This window comes from Branchiostoma floridae, chromosome 1 (genome assembly GCF_000003815.2).
Source record: "Branchiostoma floridae strain S238N-H82 chromosome 1, Bfl_VNyyK, whole genome shotgun sequence".
NCBI lineage: Eukaryota > Metazoa > Chordata > Leptocardii > Amphioxiformes > Branchiostomatidae > Branchiostoma > Branchiostoma floridae.
This window is the reverse complement of record NC_049979.1, coordinates 4972065-4990834: the sequence shown is the minus strand read 5'-3', so window position 1 is coordinate 4990834 and position 18770 is coordinate 4972065. Positions and strand designations below refer to the sequence as shown.

General features: G+C 44.5%; 2 protein-coding genes and 1 long non-coding RNA gene across 5 annotated transcripts in view; 2 read left to right on the top strand and 1 right to left on the bottom strand.

Moving 5' to 3' along the window:
• Positions 1-274: 274 nt before the first annotated feature.
• On the top strand, positions 275-7296 carry LOC118427231. The gene is made up of 2 exons (XR_004832499.1): positions 275-1177; positions 1235-7296. It is a non-coding gene; the product is annotated as an uncharacterized LOC118427231 (long non-coding RNA).
• LOC118427201 (RNA-binding protein Nova-1-like) lies at positions 6902-13765 on the bottom strand. Of its 2 annotated transcripts, none has more exons than XM_035836840.1 (4): positions 13368-13765; positions 12161-12310; positions 10172-10320; positions 6902-9101 (listed from the first exon to the last, which is right to left on the bottom strand). In XM_035836840.1, exons 1-4 carry the CDS (start codon positions 13543-13545, stop codon positions 8043-8045), a joined length of 1536 nt encoding a protein of 511 aa, XP_035692733.1. In that variant the 5' UTR covers positions 13546-13765; the 3' UTR covers positions 6902-8042. The 2 variants fall into 2 exon arrangements, with proteins under 2 accessions (XP_035692733.1, XP_035692742.1); XM_035836849.1 differs by lacking the exon at positions 13368-13765 and adding an exon at positions 12502-12707.
• The window catches only part of LOC118427216 (centriole, cilia and spindle-associated protein-like), a 24878-nt gene continuing 19002 nt past the window's right edge, over positions 12895-18770 (top strand). Inside the window, exons 1-2 of one of the 2 annotated variants that reach the window (XM_035836869.1) lie at positions 12895-13342; positions 14366-14830. In XM_035836869.1, the coding sequence (XP_035692762.1) occupies positions 14419-14830 (412 nt within the window). In that variant the 5' untranslated portion in view covers positions 12895-13342; positions 14366-14418. Of the gene's footprint in view, positions 13343-13768; positions 13936-14365; positions 14831-18770 lie in introns of those variants that run through there. The other variant, XM_035836861.1, reaches the window with a different exon arrangement.

Here is an 18770-nt window from a genome sequence, read left to right as displayed (position 1 = left end):
TACTGGAGGCCTGGAAGTTGTTGCTTACAGCCAAGAGGGTCTAACTTGGGGGGACACAAAGATAATTACGTAGCATACCTTTAAGGGTTGGACAAGTCCACTAGCCCTATTGTCCCATGCAAGTGAAAGTGCTGATCGGGCAAGTGTATGTCCTACCCCAGCTTAGGTCACATTTCCAAACCATGGCCTGCCCAGGATGTTTTAAGAAACGAAAAATTAAAATGTATACCTAGAAATATACACAAATCATGCCCACGAATCTTATTTTGACATTTTGTGTATTCTGATGTCTTTTATGTCATTCTTTTCGCTCCCGAAAGCTGCCCGGCCGGGAATGTAACCTAAGCCTTACCCGATCGGACGAGCAAGATTTTTCGATGTGAGATTTTGATATACTTGTACTTGTTATATTTCTATAATCATGGTATCAAGCAACACAGAAAATTGAGCCAACAGTAAAAGAATTCCATTAATGGTAGTGAAAATACAAAGAATATTTTTTTGTTTTCAAATTACGGGCAAATGAAACGTTATGTTTATGTACTAACCCTGGTGTTACAAACACAGTTCATTGACTCTTCATTCGTGGGAGGGAATTTTGAGATGTACACAGGTCGACAAAGTTCGTGTTGGGTCAACTGCACTGAGGTCAGAGTACAGTACAGTAGCTGCCCTGCCTCAAAACATTTCCGTTCTAACAATATCGGTACTAACGTTAATCTTACAGTATTTGTTTGTCTTTCGGTAAGCGATCTCTATCTCAGCTCATTTTGAAGATAATAGGGTGCTTCCCAACAAACGTGTCACTTGACACCGCACTGCATATGGTTCTTGTTTGCACGAAATACCTCCTTTATTTCTTCCCTGGGAAAATCCACTTTAACGTCGACAAAATGATATCATGTCTAAGATATTTTAAGTCGAAACAGACGAAATCGAATAAAAGACAACGACTCGCTTTGGGGTACGATATGTTACGCAATACGTTATTCATATTCCTATGCCTATAAAAATACTACAGATTTTAAGATACTCGATACCAGAAGTAGATTTGACTATATCTTTACTTTAGATCCGACAGCCCTCATAACGCTAAGATAGGTAAATACATAAAAGATTGCTTTGTGATTAGAAAAGATCGTGACACTCATGTTTAGCCCCAACTGATTGTATGGAGGTTTTCTTATTGTATGGAGGTTTTCTTATTGTATGGAGGTTTTCTTATTGTATGAAGGTTTTCTTATTGTATGAAGGTTTTCTTATTATCCTATATTTTTATTTAGAATAGTTTTGAGATTTATTCTGTATCCACCCTTTTTGTGATTTATATTTGATCATACAAAAGTCACTGTACTTTTTATCGTGTGACAGGTAAATACATAAAAGAATGCTTTGTGATTAGAACAGATAGTGACACTCATGTTTTATAGCCCCACCTGATTGCATGGAGATTTTCTTGTTATCCCATACTTTTATTTAGTAGAGTTTTAAGATTTATTCTGTATCAGCCTTTTTTGTAGCTAATATCTGACCATACAAAAGTCACTACCTTTGTTTGTGTCAATAAAGCTCGCGTCTATAACATATCGGGGAACACCTGGCGGTTGGTGTGCGTGGTCTATATCAGATTTAGGAAGGAAACGTTAAACTCCCTGGCTGAGCAGCTAAGTAGTCCAAGAACACCATTTACCATACATTCTATTTACATCGTAAAACCCTACACCGGTACTGCCGTGTCTCACATGAGAGCTTGTTCATATTACAGCCCTGGCGTCTGCAACAAGATGACAGCTATGCCTATGGCGTTCCAGGAAGTCGCTACAGCTATCCTCATATTTTAGACAGTTACCAACGACGTTTCCTCCAGTTTTTGGCAAAATTGCGAAGGAAATGAGAAGAAAATGTATTTGCTGATAGAGGTAAACCCACGACAAAATACTTCTTTCCATTGTTACAATAACGTCAATATTTCGTACGGTTATTAGTCCTTTTTACCCCCGCGAATACGTTATATTACCCCAACAAAGCAACCAGCCCCGTTCATTTTGTACTGATACATGTCAAAGGACCACGGTCTTCCTGGCAGCTCGTTCCTCAAAGATATGGGCGATGTCACCGGGCGATGTAGCCCTTTGAGAGAAGATTACACCACTTGCTGGTGTATTTTCGAGTGAATATCAAAGAGACAAAAGAAGAGGGCCACGGTAAGGACCTAAAGCACTCATTTCTTATTCTGGTCTCGTGTAGCCACTTACAGCGAGCTGTCGACCTGGCGCAACGACGGTTTGGAGTGCGTCATCGGCTGGGAAACTCATTTGTATCCTTTAGAAGGAGCGCGGTTTTGAGGGGTCTGCCTAGGTTTACACAATAGCAAACCCATCCTCACCTATACTCTGTGTGGCTAACATTCGGCCCCGTGTCTGTACAGACCCACACGACCTGACCTGGTCTACATAACCGTGAATATCCTTCACCATTGGTAGCGCGGCAGTCGTTTTCAAACACCGTAATCCCCGAACCTCATTTATAGCTAATTACAATATACTGGCACACCATTGTAACCCACGGTAGGCGCAGCCGGGATTCAGACCATATTGATTTTATTACAAAAATATAATTCTATGCACATAGTTTTCACATCTGCGGGATATTAGAATAAATCTAGGTTGCACCATCAATGGAGCATACATTTTGCATACTCGACTCATGGCGCCAACGCCGATCATGAAACTGCTTTGAGTCTATATCAAATGAACACGATGTGTGAAAGTCACTCAATAAATGCTCACAATCACAATCCATCATTCATGGGAAAATTTCAACACCGAAAATTAGAACACGCTTTCCCCCACAATTTTACATGTCAGGACATTGTATGCATATATGCGTAATTGACTCACGATGATCTAGAAATGCTGGCGCATAGAGAAGGTATAGAAATGTGTTAAGGGCGGCCATGGCGGTGTGGACACACGTAATGTAGAATGTTATGGTACAGACGTTGTCGGTTTGGTTGCATAGCTGGAGAGAGGAAGAGGAATGATGGCTTGATAGGGGAGGTTGCGGTTGTAGCCGCCGACCTCTGAGTATCGGATACAAGACTGTGTGCTCATAATTATTTCATAACTCGTTCGCCGCACGGTTCCTTCTTTACCGTTCAATTTAAGGATACTCTTACGGCGGCATGTGCATATCAGAGCCACGCACACGGCGTTAGTCTTAAAACAGCGAAAGTCGCTAGTTATTCTACAGCTACTGGATCATACTGTGACGTGTTGGGGCACAGCGGAGGCTTGCGAGCTGCCCTATCAGGGAGCCGCCACTGTGCCTCGGGCAGTATTCCACCATAAATCACAGCTGATGATGATTATCGATAACACCCGCGGTCGCATACACAAACAGCAAACCACGGTCGTTTACGTTCAGCTCCTCTTCTTGCATAGACCATGAACTGGATGATCGTGTGCATAGATAAAGGGGGCCTGACCCCTGTGTGGCAGGCTATAGCACCAAGACGAAGTACAAATCTCATTGACGTCTTTATTTTACTAAAAATAGAGAGCAGTAATATCTATTTCTTGTTGAGAGTGTTTCGATTTATAGTTAGGTGGTGGATGACACACATTATTTAAGTTACAATTTGGCTGTCGTCATTTTTGGAGTCTAGCAGGAAAAGCAAGATGGTGGCCGGTCCGAGTGTAGCCCAGATGGCCCGGGAACTAAACTTCCATGCGAGGCCAGCAGTGGTCAGAATTCCAGGCGCTTTTCCATGGTCCTGAGAATCACAATTGCGGCATGTTACAATACCAGAACGAATTAGCCGTAGAAAGGGGCTTGAAAGGGGCCGGTTCAACGACACAGAAAAGATTAGAAACGGACACTCCCTCCAAACACAAGAGTTGGGGATGAACCATTCTCCTGTCCAACAAAATCGTGTTTGAGTAAGGTTGTCTTGTTAAAAACAAAGATAGAAATCATTTGGGATGGGAAAGAAACAGTTACGATTCGGCTACAACGCTTGATAACGAGCTATGAAACTGTTTGTCGACCGTTTCGATCAAAATCTCCTTGTTTCGATCCACTACTTCAAGCACAACTGGCCCATCCCCGAAATTCCACTCGATGGGGACTATAGGGTTACCAAAATATTCTTAACCTACATCCACTTCTCGAAGACTTAGCAACGAAATTCGCATGTGTTACGATGTGGTGACCACGATTTCGGTACCAACGTTTCGTAGCTAGTGTTAATTCTTATAAAAACAAATAAATTCTTGGTGTGTCCAGTTTGCATATCGGATACAGGGCGCACATGGTCACAGTAACCGTGTATGCATTGCCCGGGGCGACCATCGCCGTGGGTTTGATAGAAGAATGATAACAACTGGAGCCTGGCAGGAAGCTATACTGATGCCACAAAGAACTGGGATGACAAACCTCTCTGCGAACAATGCAGGGCTATATTCGGGGGGACTAAAGGGAACACGAAAGCATTACGAGATTCCAAATATCGCGTTTCATGATCTGGCAGAGTCTACGGGATTTGTTGTGGCTGGAGATCAGGCGTTAGACACTGTTGTCAACCTTATTTCCGTGGTTGTTTACGGTATCGAAAAATCGAGCTGACGACGCGCTGGCTCTCTCCAGCATAGATACTTATCTCCACGGTGTGTGGGAATTTCTGATGGAAAACCGTCTGCGGGGCCATCTTAATTAGGTTGGGGATGTTTTTAACACCCCGTGGATAGGTTTGTAGCTCAAGATTTCTTTCCCCTCTGGCTGAGAAGTGACATATTTTACGGCATTGACAGCAGCACGTCCTACTCCTAGCAGCAACGAGGGTAGCATTCTTCAAACGTCATATATTTATGGATGACGAGGGTTGAGATAAGCCTTTATCCCGTGGAGGATACGTTTTATAGGTGCCATTATAAAGCCAACCTCGTTTACCGGGTTTGGTTTCTAAGTTTGAGTACGGTATGATATAAATCCGTGCTTATGTTGTGGCTTGTTTTCGAAATATCACGCCCTGCGTGGACTATTTTTCTGATACCTACAGATTTTGGAGGCATATGTTTTGTGATGGGTGGGCGTGAAAACCGTTCGAGTCAGAGTAAAAGACGTGACTTTTACATGTAAGTAACGCCTAACCCGACCACAGGCGAGCGGTGAAGCCTTGGCAAATCACAGTAACTCATCCCGGTAAGCGAGGTTATCCTAAAGCGGAGGGGGCGACCTTTCCCCATCTCCTGTCTGGACTGCGAATAACCTCCACACAGCTGGGTCCTATTTAGCTTGTCAGAAGTGCCAGAGACGCGGGTCCCTGCAACCCTTGGCTTGGCTTGCTTTTTCGCTGACCTGCTGGGGAATTTGTGTTCGTTCAGTTGGGGGGGAAACATGGGGACAGGAACCCACTTCCCACCTTCTTCATATGGAGCGGCTGATCTTCGCAACACGGAAGGAAACACATCTGTAATTTGCTGGGAACGGAACTAATTGGATGTTTTGAGGGGGAAATTCCGTGTCCTACCGTTGAAAATGGGCTAGGGGAGATGGGGTGGCCGCGGAAAGATATAACTGACGGTCGTCATCTGTGCACCAAAAATATCGGGGCCGCTGTCCGGCCTCATTCAATCATTGGGAACCCGTGTTTTGACGGAATATTATAAATCTCTTCTGCAGCTGTTTTTCAATCCAAATTTTGTAATAAATATAGTCACCCCCTCTCATTTTAGTCCATCAATCTATGTGAATTGGACACTGCTCATATTGTGGGGGCCGTGCATTGTCATAACGGACCGTAACGGATTGTCAGAAAGCGCCTCGGGCCCGGCTCAGGTGGGAGAACAGCACGGTGTACGGTGATGAATAATATGGGCCCCAGGCGATTACTAATGTCTCATAATGCCGACCAGAAAGTATTGTCATTTGCTGTCGAAAGCCCGCCTCTTAATAAGCATTCAGGGGTGGAAATTGGGTGGTGTGGCTTGAAAAGAAGCAGCTCAAATGAAGGACAGTAATGAAACACAAAAGTGAATTGTGTGAGGTGATTAAACTGTAATTAGGAGGTGTATTAAAGGGGGTGTGAGGTAGCTCATTTGCATGAAAATAATCTGTTAGGAGAAAAAAAAGTAGACATAACTTCCACCCAAGCAAAGTAATCATCAACAGAAGAGAGAGAGAGAGAGACAGGCGGATACTGGTGTGATGGCATTGTGCAGGAGTCCTGACCTGCATTGGCCACCTGAGTAGCACCATGCAAAGGTCAGGTCTGGAATCTCCTGGCCAGGATCAGTCTGTCTTGAACAGACTGGGTCAAAGTGAGAGATAGAATATCAGCTAGGTTCAAGCTGATGATGAAAAGAGGTGCTGCTGCGGATATGGTGCTTATGAGAAGTAATTATAGCGCAGGCAAACTTGCAGGGAGGGGGGATGTTGAAGGTAAGTTTTAGGTAACACAAGTATTATAGAGAAAATCTAGCATGTTGGCAGCCACAACTGTCTTCAGTCAGTCACCCACCCAATCCCTTTGTTATTTGCTCACATCCTAAATTGTCTGATTTGCTGGACTTGTTTATATTACACGGAGGAAGCCATCCTACTTTTTTATGGATGGCAAAGAAGGCCACTTGCTCGGAGGGATGAGGCTCATGCTTGTGATGCTGTCCATGATTAGTCCTTGGGTTGACGACTTCCCAACAACAACCAGCATGCTACAGCTAGAAGCAATGCCATTGGGTGACGGCAGCACTGGTGTGGAATGTTACTGTACCAGTACAATGGCAATGGCTGCTGAGGTATGGACATGATTAGGTATTAAAACATGCCTAGAACAATGCCAACAAATGCCATGTGCAGTCATGAGAATGAAAAAATGACACAGACACAATTTGTGAGATGGTGACTATGGTTTATGTATGAGGATGGTGTGAAATGACAATGCTTGTTAACATCATGTGTATGGTACACTAGTTGTGGTAGCTACAGCAATACACAACAACCCACCTTCCACTGTGACATGGACTTGGTTTTACACAATATTGCACAATCCTGCATCTACCACTGCAAGCACTACTATCTACATATATCTAATAATTATACAAGTAGCAAACTACAATCGAGCAATTCATACAATATCTATATATGTGTAAATACAATGCGGAGTAAAAACAAAATAACAAAAGTAAAAGTTGAATCCTTCAATGTTGTACTTCAAAATAATTTTAATATGACTTTCTCTTTACAATCATAGCAAATCATTTAAAATTCAGCTTTTGTATCAAAGAGAAATACAAAGCCTCCCATATAAACAAATTAAAAATAATCAGCGTCTCTGTTTTAGGAACCACTATGTAGGAAGAGTGGAAAATACAACATTTACTCTACATTCTCTTATTTACGTAGTTGACAAGTGGATGAAAACCACTGTATTGTAGATCTATCGAAGCTGTAGTCGGCATGGTAAGAGACTACATGTTTGGAGGTGTTATAACAGCAAATGTACTTCATGGATAGGAAGGTATCGACTGGCACATAGAAAGATTATAACACCCACTGGGTATTGCTGGAAGAGCTAGGACAGAGAGAGTTTGGCAAGAGGTTGTCACTATATGGCATGAGTCACATGGCACGAGTCAAGGTACAGCATCTGCCTGCCACCCCACGGGAGAACCTGACAACTTGTCAATCCATTTGCACATGTCTTGAAGATGGCATGGGATGAATTATTTTGGAGCCAGCTCTAGACTAAAGAAGCTTGACCAGTCAGTGCCCATTACCTTTGCATGGGGGTGCTCCACAGTTCAATGGATGTTGTAGGCAGATGATACCATGTCATGGGTACGTTGCCTTGGACTCAGTGGTACAGACATGGTCCTGTGGCTTTCCACATGAATAGAGAGCATTATGGCAATGGGTACACATAATACTGATGAGTCCAGTCAAAGTTCTTGGGAAGCACTGTGAGATGCTGGAACTCAAGAAGGAAGGAAATGGTCTGAGACAGAATGACTTCACTTACGTCTTTTGAGTCTTGGTGCCTGCTACTTCTGCTGCTGCTTCTTGGCTCTCATGGCTTCCTCTTGTGCAATCCGTGCTCTGACCAGGTACTGTGCAGTCTGGGTGGCAGCAGGGGTTCCTGTTATAGTCACTTTTCTGTTGTTTGTGCCAGGGGTGAACTCCCCTTTCTTGGAAATCTGGATGCGAGCCCCACTGTACTCCTGGAACTCCACTAGCGTTTTGCCTCCCTTCCCCAAAATGGCTCCCACCAAGTTTTCGGGTACTTCTAACTCTACCACATTTTTGGACCCATCCAAAAGTTTCTCAGTGTTGGCCAACCCCAACAAGCCTGCAGCTCCACTGAACGCTCCCAGGGCACCCAAGGAACCAGCCCCAAAGGCGGCAGCATTGGCGTTACCCAGAGCGCCTATGTTATACCCATTGGCCGCACTGGAGGTGCCGTTAAAACCTGAGCTCTCTCTCACACCATTGGTGGCCGTGCCATTACTACTGTAGTTTGTCAGTAACGTTGCTGGCGGGCTGGCCCCGTTCGTGACGCCGACTGCCGTAGGGAGTGTTGCCGCCCCCCCTCCCAAACTCACCCCCAATCCACCTGTAATGTTGGAATAGCCGTAAGTAGCTAGTGTGTTGAGCGCAGCTGTGATGTGCGCAGCTGCTGCATCCGCCTGACCCACAGGCCCCAAACCTGCAGCTCCTAAGCTAAACCCAAGATTGGACAGGCTCTGTGCTGCCAGGGCAGTGGGAGAAGCACTGCCGTTTTGTAGTGGTGACATGGGACTAGCATAAGGAGAACCAGTGGGGTTCGCATTGGCTACAGGTCCAGTGTATGTGGCATAGCTGATATTCGGACAGCTTCCACTCTGTGGATCCTCCACAATTTTGTTAACAATGAAAGCACATGCTTTGTCATTCTGCTCCGGTTCGCCTGTGATGGTGATTACCCGCTCTGGAAGATTGATGCCATTGGTGGCTTTCTGTGAGATCTGAACACGCGACCCCGTCTGCTCCATTATGAACTTGATGGTAGCTCCACCTTTTCCTATGATCAATCCCGCCGTACTGTTGGGAACTACAATTTTCACCTGTGTGCAAAGAAAGAAAAAAAACCCCTATCAGTCACAACGACCCCAATCAAAATATTAATTGCAGCTGCGTGAACAACGGCGGTGATTACCGCGGTTTGTCATAAAATGTCAGTCCTATGCCCAGTCATCTAATATTGGCGGTTCATGGACTTGATTCATCCCACTCTGGCAGGCTTGATGTGTTTCATAGAGCTGCCTGGCACCGGATTGTGAATTACAAATGGGCAATTTGGCTCCCCACAGCAATTTTGATGCAGGCTCCATGGGCCGCATATAATATATGTCTGTCTCTGGCAATATCATTTGTGGGAACAGACCTACTTGCCTGGTAATTGCAATTTGCGTTCCAAGTACTCTCCATAATGGGGCAAAAATTTGCTATCAGGATTGCATTAGACATAGAACGGGAACCTTTGGGTCATAGGGAGATATTGGCACCCACACAACAAAGGGGCCACTTTCAACACAATTCTATGGGTAAACTAGAATAGGAAAATGTATAAATAACTGCCATTTGCAAAACATACACTCGAGATAACTACCGCATGGCTTCAATTCATGTATGCATGCACAGCCGCAAACAAAAACCTACACATCTGCATGACAATTTTACCCTAGCAGTGGGCCTCCCTATTAACTTGCAAATGCGAGAAGCAGCGGCCATGTTTTCTTAATGCCAGCCCTCCTTGTTGGCCTTTTGTGTTTACAAGCAGGTACATGCTCAAGGCAAAGAAATGCACAGTTGCCAAAACAAAAGGATGGGTATCATGTTTACCCCCATGTACCTTATACAAATACCTGTGTAACAGTATGTCTGGGGTACTCAAGTTTTGACAGTAATGACAGTAATGACCGTTTTCTATGCATTCATATGCCTTTCAGACTGAATTTTTCCCATGCCCATATTATAGGACAATAGGGCCATATGTGGTGGTTTTTGAAAGCCCCATTGAGGGGCCAACTAGGCCGCTCCCTGACCCGACAGTAGCTACATGAATGGCAGTTACAGTTTTCATGGGCTTTTGAACCAGAAGAGAGGGTGAAAATGGTGGAAATGCAATCCATACCTGTTTGGCACGGTTGTTGTTGGCATTTTGTTCACTGGGTGACTTGGCAGGGGGCTGTGGTGCTTGGCTGATTTTCTCCATGAGGAACTTGTGGACACTTTTCAGTGAATCCTCACTGCCAGTAATCACAACTATCCTCTCTGTCGTTCCTAACAACAATAAACAGGGGAGGACAACCATTTAAACTGTTTATTTAGCACACAAAACATTCGCCATAACGAACCTGTCAAAGAGGTTACCATGTTGAGGGGTAATGGAGGTAATATTAGTAATAAAACAGACCTATCCAATCTGGAGGGGTTGACAGATAATTAATGGGTGTATCTTGCCTAGTTTCATCAGGTGTAATTTAATCTGTTCCAGCACTGTGCTGGCAGTTTGCCGCCCAACATCAGACAACAGGAAGCCAAGCAAAGTGTCTGGAAATATTCAGCCTTTCCTTACAGAAATGTTTTCAAAGGCTGATAATACACTACAGGCATGTTACATGGGGCAAGGAAGGAAATATTATATTTTATCAGTATCTGTAGTCCCAAATCAACGGTGGTAACTCGATCTCCATGACTGTTAATAGGTAACATACTTCTGCCTCCGATGGGGACACCAAACTGTGTCACCCAGGGTTCAACTGGAACTGAACACACAGATATCTTTCCAGAGGACACATGTCTGTGAAAGTTGTCCTTGCCACTTAACAAGTAGTCCATAATTAACATCGAGCACACGCCATAAGTAAACATGGACAGTAGGCGCATGTGGACTCAGGCTAGCTCAACAGGCAAGGCTGGGGAAGGTTACAGAGTTCAGGCATTCAGTTCTGATAAAGCAGGAGGGATTGAAATGGCTCAATATCCAGTTTCAAGTCTCCCAACACAGGCCAGACACACTGGCCATTCATCATCTCCCATGCCATGGACACAAATTGTAAATTAACCACAGCAGGACCATAACCCTAATCACATATGAAGTGCAGCCTATATGTAACAAGGACTGCTTACACACCACAGCATGGGGCATAGAAATTTGCACCACTAAACCCTAAACATTAATTTATACATGGCCATTTTATCCTGGTCTATAGAAAACAGATTATCTCAGTGCCATTTGCACCAGAATGTGTTGTGTGTTTGTACACAATTATCTAGCACCCACTAATGTGGTAATACTGCTAGTCCTTCTCATTAATAAAAATCTCATGGGCTATCAAAAAAGAGATTTACATTTTTAGTTTCCTGTTGCAGAACTGGGATATGTCAAAGGCATGTCAAGTTAAAGTTGACATAACCTATCTCTGCTGAACCTTGGTTCAGTCAGGACAGACAGACAGGGTCCCTTTCTGACCGAATCACACAGCTGGTTTGAGAAAAACATTACCTCTAACAGTGGTTAAACAATGTGAGCATGGCAACATGTCAACCTGGCTGACAGGAATGATATGTTACACCTTTTCATGCATGCCTATTCACCTGGTGAAATGACTTCCCCACCTGAGGGCATGTAAATCCCCCTGCTAGCCTTGTCCAGTCTGCATTGTTTTGGTCTCAGTTTGTTGCCTATTCTCATCAACTTTGATAAAAGCATGATAAGCCAGAGTCTCACTGTTTCTTACTGATTTGTTGTTTTAAAGATTCAAATTCCACAAAGCCTGGGGACATGGTCTATGCAAAACCTCCTTCGTTCCGAGTCCTTGGTCTATGTGTGAGGAATGTTCATGAACCTTGTCAAATCCCAAAAGCACACCTAGAAATATGCAGATTTAACTTTCACTGGAGAGCGGCTGTCACGGAATGTCAATGGGGATAGGTTAACAACACAAGATGGACTTTGGTCAACAAAAGGAAACATGTTCTTGGAAAATCCAAACGATGTCAGAGCTTTGGGATCAGGGATTCCCTGGGAACCAGCCCCATACATACATAAAGATAGCTAGGTCTGTCGGGTTAGTGCGTGGTGTGGCGGGGAGATGAAAGAATAATTAATGCATCTTACCTGGGTAGAAATCATTGGATTTGGAGAGCTTTATCGTCGCTCCCGTCTCTTTCTGTAGCTGCACGATGGTCTGACCACCCTTTCCGATGATAGAGCCGGCGGCGTAACTGGGGATCAGCACCTTGAGAAGGAGCTGCCCGTCCTCGGGCCCTGCCATCAAGAAAAAGAGAAGACGTTAGCGCGTGTGGAAAGCTGCGGCGGCGCAAGCGGCGCAGTGCCGAGCTACTGTAGCAGGGTTCGTCAAGCGAGAAGAAACACGGCATCATGGATATGCAATGCAGAGATGGGGCCGACGGTGGCCTGTCGGGGGTGCGTGCATGCATAAACCGGGCACAACTAACCTCCCTGACCGTCGCTGCCCCCTGCCATGCTCGCAAAGCTATTGCAGATGAGTTCGGTTCGGGGATATAGAACGAGCCGGCTCGATGCGTCTCGCCTTTGGGGAAGGACCGATCGTTGAACAAATTCAAAATCCCCGAAAGAAGGGAAAAGCCGGCGAGGCGGGCGGGACCCGTGTGGGGAAAAGCGGGAGCGGACTGCCTGTGTGCTCCGCAAGCGGCGCTAGTCCTAAGTGATGGAGTGTTAAGTCCGGCAACATGACAACTCCTGGTCCTGATTTATCACGTCTCTTAGCCTCGGGCTCGATCGAAATGATCTCACGTATCGGACTTGAAATTGAAAACAGGGTAATCGAATGCTGAGCAGACTTTCGACAGATCTGTAATGATCAATATCCACAGCCCTTTCACCTCTCTTGCAAATTAGTTCTACTGGAGCTCGTGTAATGCGAAATAAAGCGGTCGCCAGCTAGTAATTGACCGTAAGAGGGCCAGCTGTGCTTCGGCAAGTTTTTTGCGACCATTCAGGAAGCTATATGATAGCGTACTAGGCACCCTAAACAAGTCGGTAGTAAATCCGACAAGCCATCGCTACGCAACAACGTTTACCCAAGACAAATACCGATGATGCCGTTTACTTCATTGAAACGGTACACCCCCGGTGGCTGCGCACAGGGCAGCGGGGCCAGCCCCCCACTAGTTCAGCGACAGTCACCAGACTTGCCGCGCTTTCCCTTGCCGATGAGAAACACACTTGCACACGACATGTAACGCCTGCAAAATCACGTCCCTACATCACAGACCCAGCTTGCTCACAGGGGCACAAATGCGGAAGGCACGAAAAGTAAGTAATCGTCAGATTTCCTTACCTCCTTCCCCACCGAAGTTCGATCGCTTCGAGTTTCCCATCTCAACTGCTCCCTCCAACGGTCTCTTACGGGAGTCCGTAGGGTCGACATCCAGCGCGGGTACTCCCGCTACGTGCGTGCCCCCATCCTGGAAGTCCGAGGCCATTGCACTGCCGCACGCACTCTGCCACTCCAACATGCACACGGTGGGAGATAAACACACGGGCTGTGATGCGGCGCGCGACAAACCCTCTCTGCACTACTTTCGCTGCTCAACTGAGCTGCATTTCCCAAAAACGACCAAAATATTCCGCCGGAAAGGCCACAGGGGACTCGCGGGAAGATTACAACCCCCTCAGCAAACCTCCCATCCGTGCAAGAACCTGTTTACGATTTGTGTTCAATTCCACAGATGCCGACGGCGGCGGAACGATATCACTGTTAATCATTAGTGAAGCGGTTTCGGATGACACCTCTCGTGCCCAGGGCACAGTGGGCGGGGTGGGAACGAGAGCGCGCAGCCCCAAAGATTGGAAACGAGGCTGGCGTCCCTTGCGACAAGACTTTACCTGCCCTGCACACCTGATTGGTAAAATATGTTATTCTAGTCACATTTAAGGCAGCTTGGAGCGTTTTTACACATGTTGGCAGTTGGTACAAAGCTTTGTGGCACTTGGAAAGTAAACACATGCTAGTTATGAAGTACTAATTACCCAATAGAGCCGATGTTTGGGAACACCCCCCTCCCAATCCCAACATGGTACTCTGGAAGAGTAGTTGACTTTTTCACTGTGGCTATTTGCTAGAGAGCGTTGTAAAAGTTGTGTCAACAGGGGTGGGTGTTGTGGTAGCAGTGTAGTGGGTGTTGCCCAGCTGTGTGTTAACTGTGTAAATGTCGTCATTGTCTGAAGTCCAACAGTGCTGTGTTGTGACTGACAGAGTTTTGTTATGGGGTCGTAAACGTTGAAAGATTTACAGGCCATTAACGTGAATGATCCCTGTTTAACTCACGTTTCCAGGTTGATGTTTAACTCTGGTAGCCTTGAGTGTGGGACACGCTGGAACGAGCATCATGGGGGTCAAAGCCAGCCCCAAGAAAACTGAGTACTCCAAGCAGTACAGGGGGCCGAGATGGGCGGACCACAGGTTCCTGAAGCTGTGGGAGGATAACGTAGACTATCGTGTGCAGCGGCGTCGCGCGGAGCACAGCCACACGCCGTGGGCCTGGCAACGGTGGGACAGCGACACGACGGACAGTGGCAGTGACGATGGCGCCGGTGCCGGCGGGAGGCCGCAGACCGCGCCGGTCGATGTCTGGACTAACGAGGAGGAACAGAATAGACCGCCCGTGGACCAGAAGCGTGACCAGGAAGTGCAGACACCGGATAGATGGGCGAGTGACCGGAGAGGGGAAGTGGGCGGACGTGCACCACCAGGACAGGGGCACGATGCAGGCGACATTGACGTTCCTTCCAGACCAGCAGGTAACTAAACTGACAACACACATGTCATTTGCTAGGAGAAAGATTATACTGCAAATAAAGCAAAACGCCAAAAAATCATGGTGATGGCAATATTTCGTAGCTATTTCAAACCAGGACAGGGGCACGATGCAGGCGACATTGACGTTCCTTCCAGACCAGCAGGTAACTAAGCTCCAACACATGGGTCATTTGCTAGGAGAAATAAACTGCAATCGAAACAAACAAAACAAAGCAAAACAAAACAAAATTATGATGATGACATCACCAACAGATAATGTTAACTGAGCTCCATCACATGGATCATTTGTTAGGAGAAAGATTATACTGCAAAACTCCAAACGAAACAAAGCAAAACCCAAAAAATTATGATGATGACAATATTTTCTCTTCTCCTGCATGTAAGGACACAACGATAAAACCAAGGGATTTCAAAATTTTAGGGCACTCTTTGGGCAAACTTTGGAGCAAAAGAAAGTCTGGACTCTGGTCTGAATACTTGATCTGTGTCTCTGAGTTCATGGTCATATCTCTTGTTGGTCAAACTTTCATCATAAACAACCTTGAACCTGGAAAGTCAAGTTCAATGGGTATAGTCCTGGAATGACCCCATGGCTGCAAAATTGGCACATACAATTTGTCACAGCAGAATAATATATAAGTCAGCCATGTAGCTACTCAATATCAACCCAAAACTTGGCTCTGTACAGGCTGTACCACATCATTATACATCAGAATTATTATCTCACTGTTAGGAGGACTAATGAAACAAAAATAAATGTCTAGATAGTGCCATTTGCCTATCAGTCTCAACAACTGATAAAAAGTAAAAAAACAGCATGAAATCTTGTTGATTCATCCTACTAGTACAAGTTGAAATCTGGTACAAATTATACGATGTACAAACTTGTCCGAACAGTTTTGAAGGGAATGGTCATGCTTCATAAATAATACATGTATTCTGTGAGAATGATTTCTACCACATATAACACGAAAGCTTAACCGACCAATCAGAGATGAGAAATGATCTCCAGCCTTTAAAGCTCGCATCAATCAAAAGGCCTTCGTCCTAGCTAGTCCTAGACCTTGTACCAAAATATGTGAGAATTGCACCAGGTCATCCGCAGCTATATGTCTTTCAAGGTAAAGCTATGCTCACTTGCATTTACATATGTTCAATACCCCAAATTTGAAACAGGATGAGGGCTGGAAATATATCTTTAGGAAGAAAGACAGGTTTTCTGCGGCGGAAAAAGTTGCACTTAAATAAGTTAAAAATTGCCCATGAAAAATGATCATGCTGAATTCCAGTACACTATGGACTGCTTATTTTGATCATTCAGCAAAAATTTCAACAAAATGTTGTTTTATACCCAACTTTGCCTTCCTGAATGCCATTGAGAAAGCCTGCAGGGGACAGGACACTTTGTAAGCACTTAATTACTGTTTAAGTCTATAGATTAACCAGCAATTAACAGCTTTGAGAAAAGCATTAAGCCAAGCAAACACAGGTCTTTTGGTCTAATCTTGCCGTGTATGAATGTATGAGTATATTTGCATAAATGACCAGACTCCGTGACTTCATGACATTTGTTCCAATTTCTTTCAATATGCAACCTTCCTGTGAGAACTACTGATGAAGCATCTTTTGGACCACATACTGTGACAGATTGAAAAGGATAAGGATTTATGCTAGATCTACATGTCTCTGCTTTTTTTTAAGTCAAAGCAAAATACAATGTAATTGTTGCAAAAATCAGTCTGGAACCCCACTGAATTCAAAGTACAAGTTGTAGTAAGGAGGGTCTGCATGGAGGGGTCCCGAACAACGACTTACGCTTAATTCGGAAGAACCCCCTACGTATTACGCTACTAGTAAATCAAGGAAGGCAATCACGCTAAATTTGGTTGCCTCGCTACGAATTAAGTAGTTAAGATGGTTTTGCCTACGACTGAAGTTACGGGAAATAAAAATAGGCTGCCTACGTCTTACGGAAAAGAGCATGCAGACCCTCAGTGAGATGTGTGAATGCGCACCATCTATCCAGTAAGAAACATGGCCTCCTCCAAGGAATTTGATTACACATCATCCCCCTTACCTGCTGGCTACTTAATCTTTCAAGGTGTTGATCCTAGAAAGCCATTTGATCAGTTAAGGAGTGGTATGTGGGCTAAATCCTGCTTAGGTATGACCCAATTCCTCCAAATTGCTAGTTATGTGACATAACTAGAGAAATATGAGAGTTCACTTCCTTTTACTCTGCTTTGTGATGCAGATAACATCTTGAAATATCATGTTTGCATGTTCCCAACATAAACATGTATTGTTTCCGGTCTATACTTGGAATTTCTGAACGTTCTCAATCTCAGTCTTTGATGTGATTTTAGATTTAATCCAACGGCACTGTGCTTTTTGCCAGCATTTATAATAAGTGTTGGTGATACAGAGTAAAATGATGATGCATGTATAATGACATTGAGTTTTGATTTACTACCTACAGTGGACTGTACGATGGATTTATATATATTAACATTTTAGTAGCCTAGATCAGGATTGGTGTGAGTGTTCACCTTGTGTCTGTTAGGTCATGAGTTTGATCCCAGCTGTGTCACACCACAAAGATTTTAGATATGGTATATTAGACTATATACAGCTTTCTCTGCTTAGCACTCTCAGCATTTGCGAAAGAGTCTTGGTAGTTGAACACACACAGACACCACTACCAGTGGACTAGCCCCCTTCCATAGTGATTGCTCAAAGTTGTGCAGCCCAAGGGCCTTTGAAACAGAGATAGGTGCTACCCTATGTGCCATCTGGAGTAGGCTGTAAAAGCCTAGCAGTTCATGAAGAGCATCACTTTTGACATCACTGTTTTCAAGTCTAGGAGTCACCTTGTAATCATTTGCGCCCAAACAGCCTGATGGCACCAGTGCAACATCCTATACACTCTGAGGAATTAATTATGCTTCAGAAGCCACTTAGCATCGCTTTACAAGTCTGGCATCAACATGGTAACAGTGACATTATCAAAGGGAGGCTTCTTGCCAGCCCAAAAGAGAGAAACATTTGATGGCTGATAGCTTGGAGGTGAATTTCTAGACTCCCAATGAAATCGTTTTTGAAGGATTGCCATTGATTTCTTTTTTCAACATAGACCTTTTCAACATATTCTTGCCCTTTGGCCGTCTCCCAAAAGAACCGCACAGCAAGCTTGATATATCTATTTTTACTTAGTTTTCTTTTAATATTTGCTCGGTAATTATCAGTTTTTCTCATTTTACCACCTACTGACTTGAGTAAGAATGTCAGAAGACAGGAATGTATCCCGATTGGCCAGAATACTGGAGCACATATCAGCAGTATTTTTTGTGGAGTATACACACGCATTCAAAGAAGAGGTTATTCTTACAATTTTTCCAGTATGACTGGTATTTAGGATAAAGATTATTTGCCCTGGTAACCACCTTACTGGCCCACGAGCTAAACAAACAAAATATCATTTATTCAATTGATCCCTCTAATCCTACTCAGACTAAATATAACACGTGCTTACTTACAAGAGGAATCACATACATGTACTCCAAATGTGGTAATCTGTAGTGTAATGCATGCCCCTTACATGGCAGTGATCATGTTCTAACATGTGTCAGGGCTCGAAATACCACCTGCATATGCAGGTTAGTGCAGGTAAAATTGGAGCTGTGCAGATATTTCTGGTGTCTACCTGCACCTAACCTGCACTGGTCCATTTACTGGGCTTTATACATAAACGGCGTATGATGTAGGTGTTTGTGGATTGTTTTAGCTGCATTGACCCCCTATAAGTTATAAAAGAAAAAATAGCAATGGTTCCTTAACAATTTAAGTATGATCCATACTTCCTAAATTCTGAGTGGTGCAGGTAAAATTTGTCTGGTGCAGGTAATTTTCAATGTTACCTGC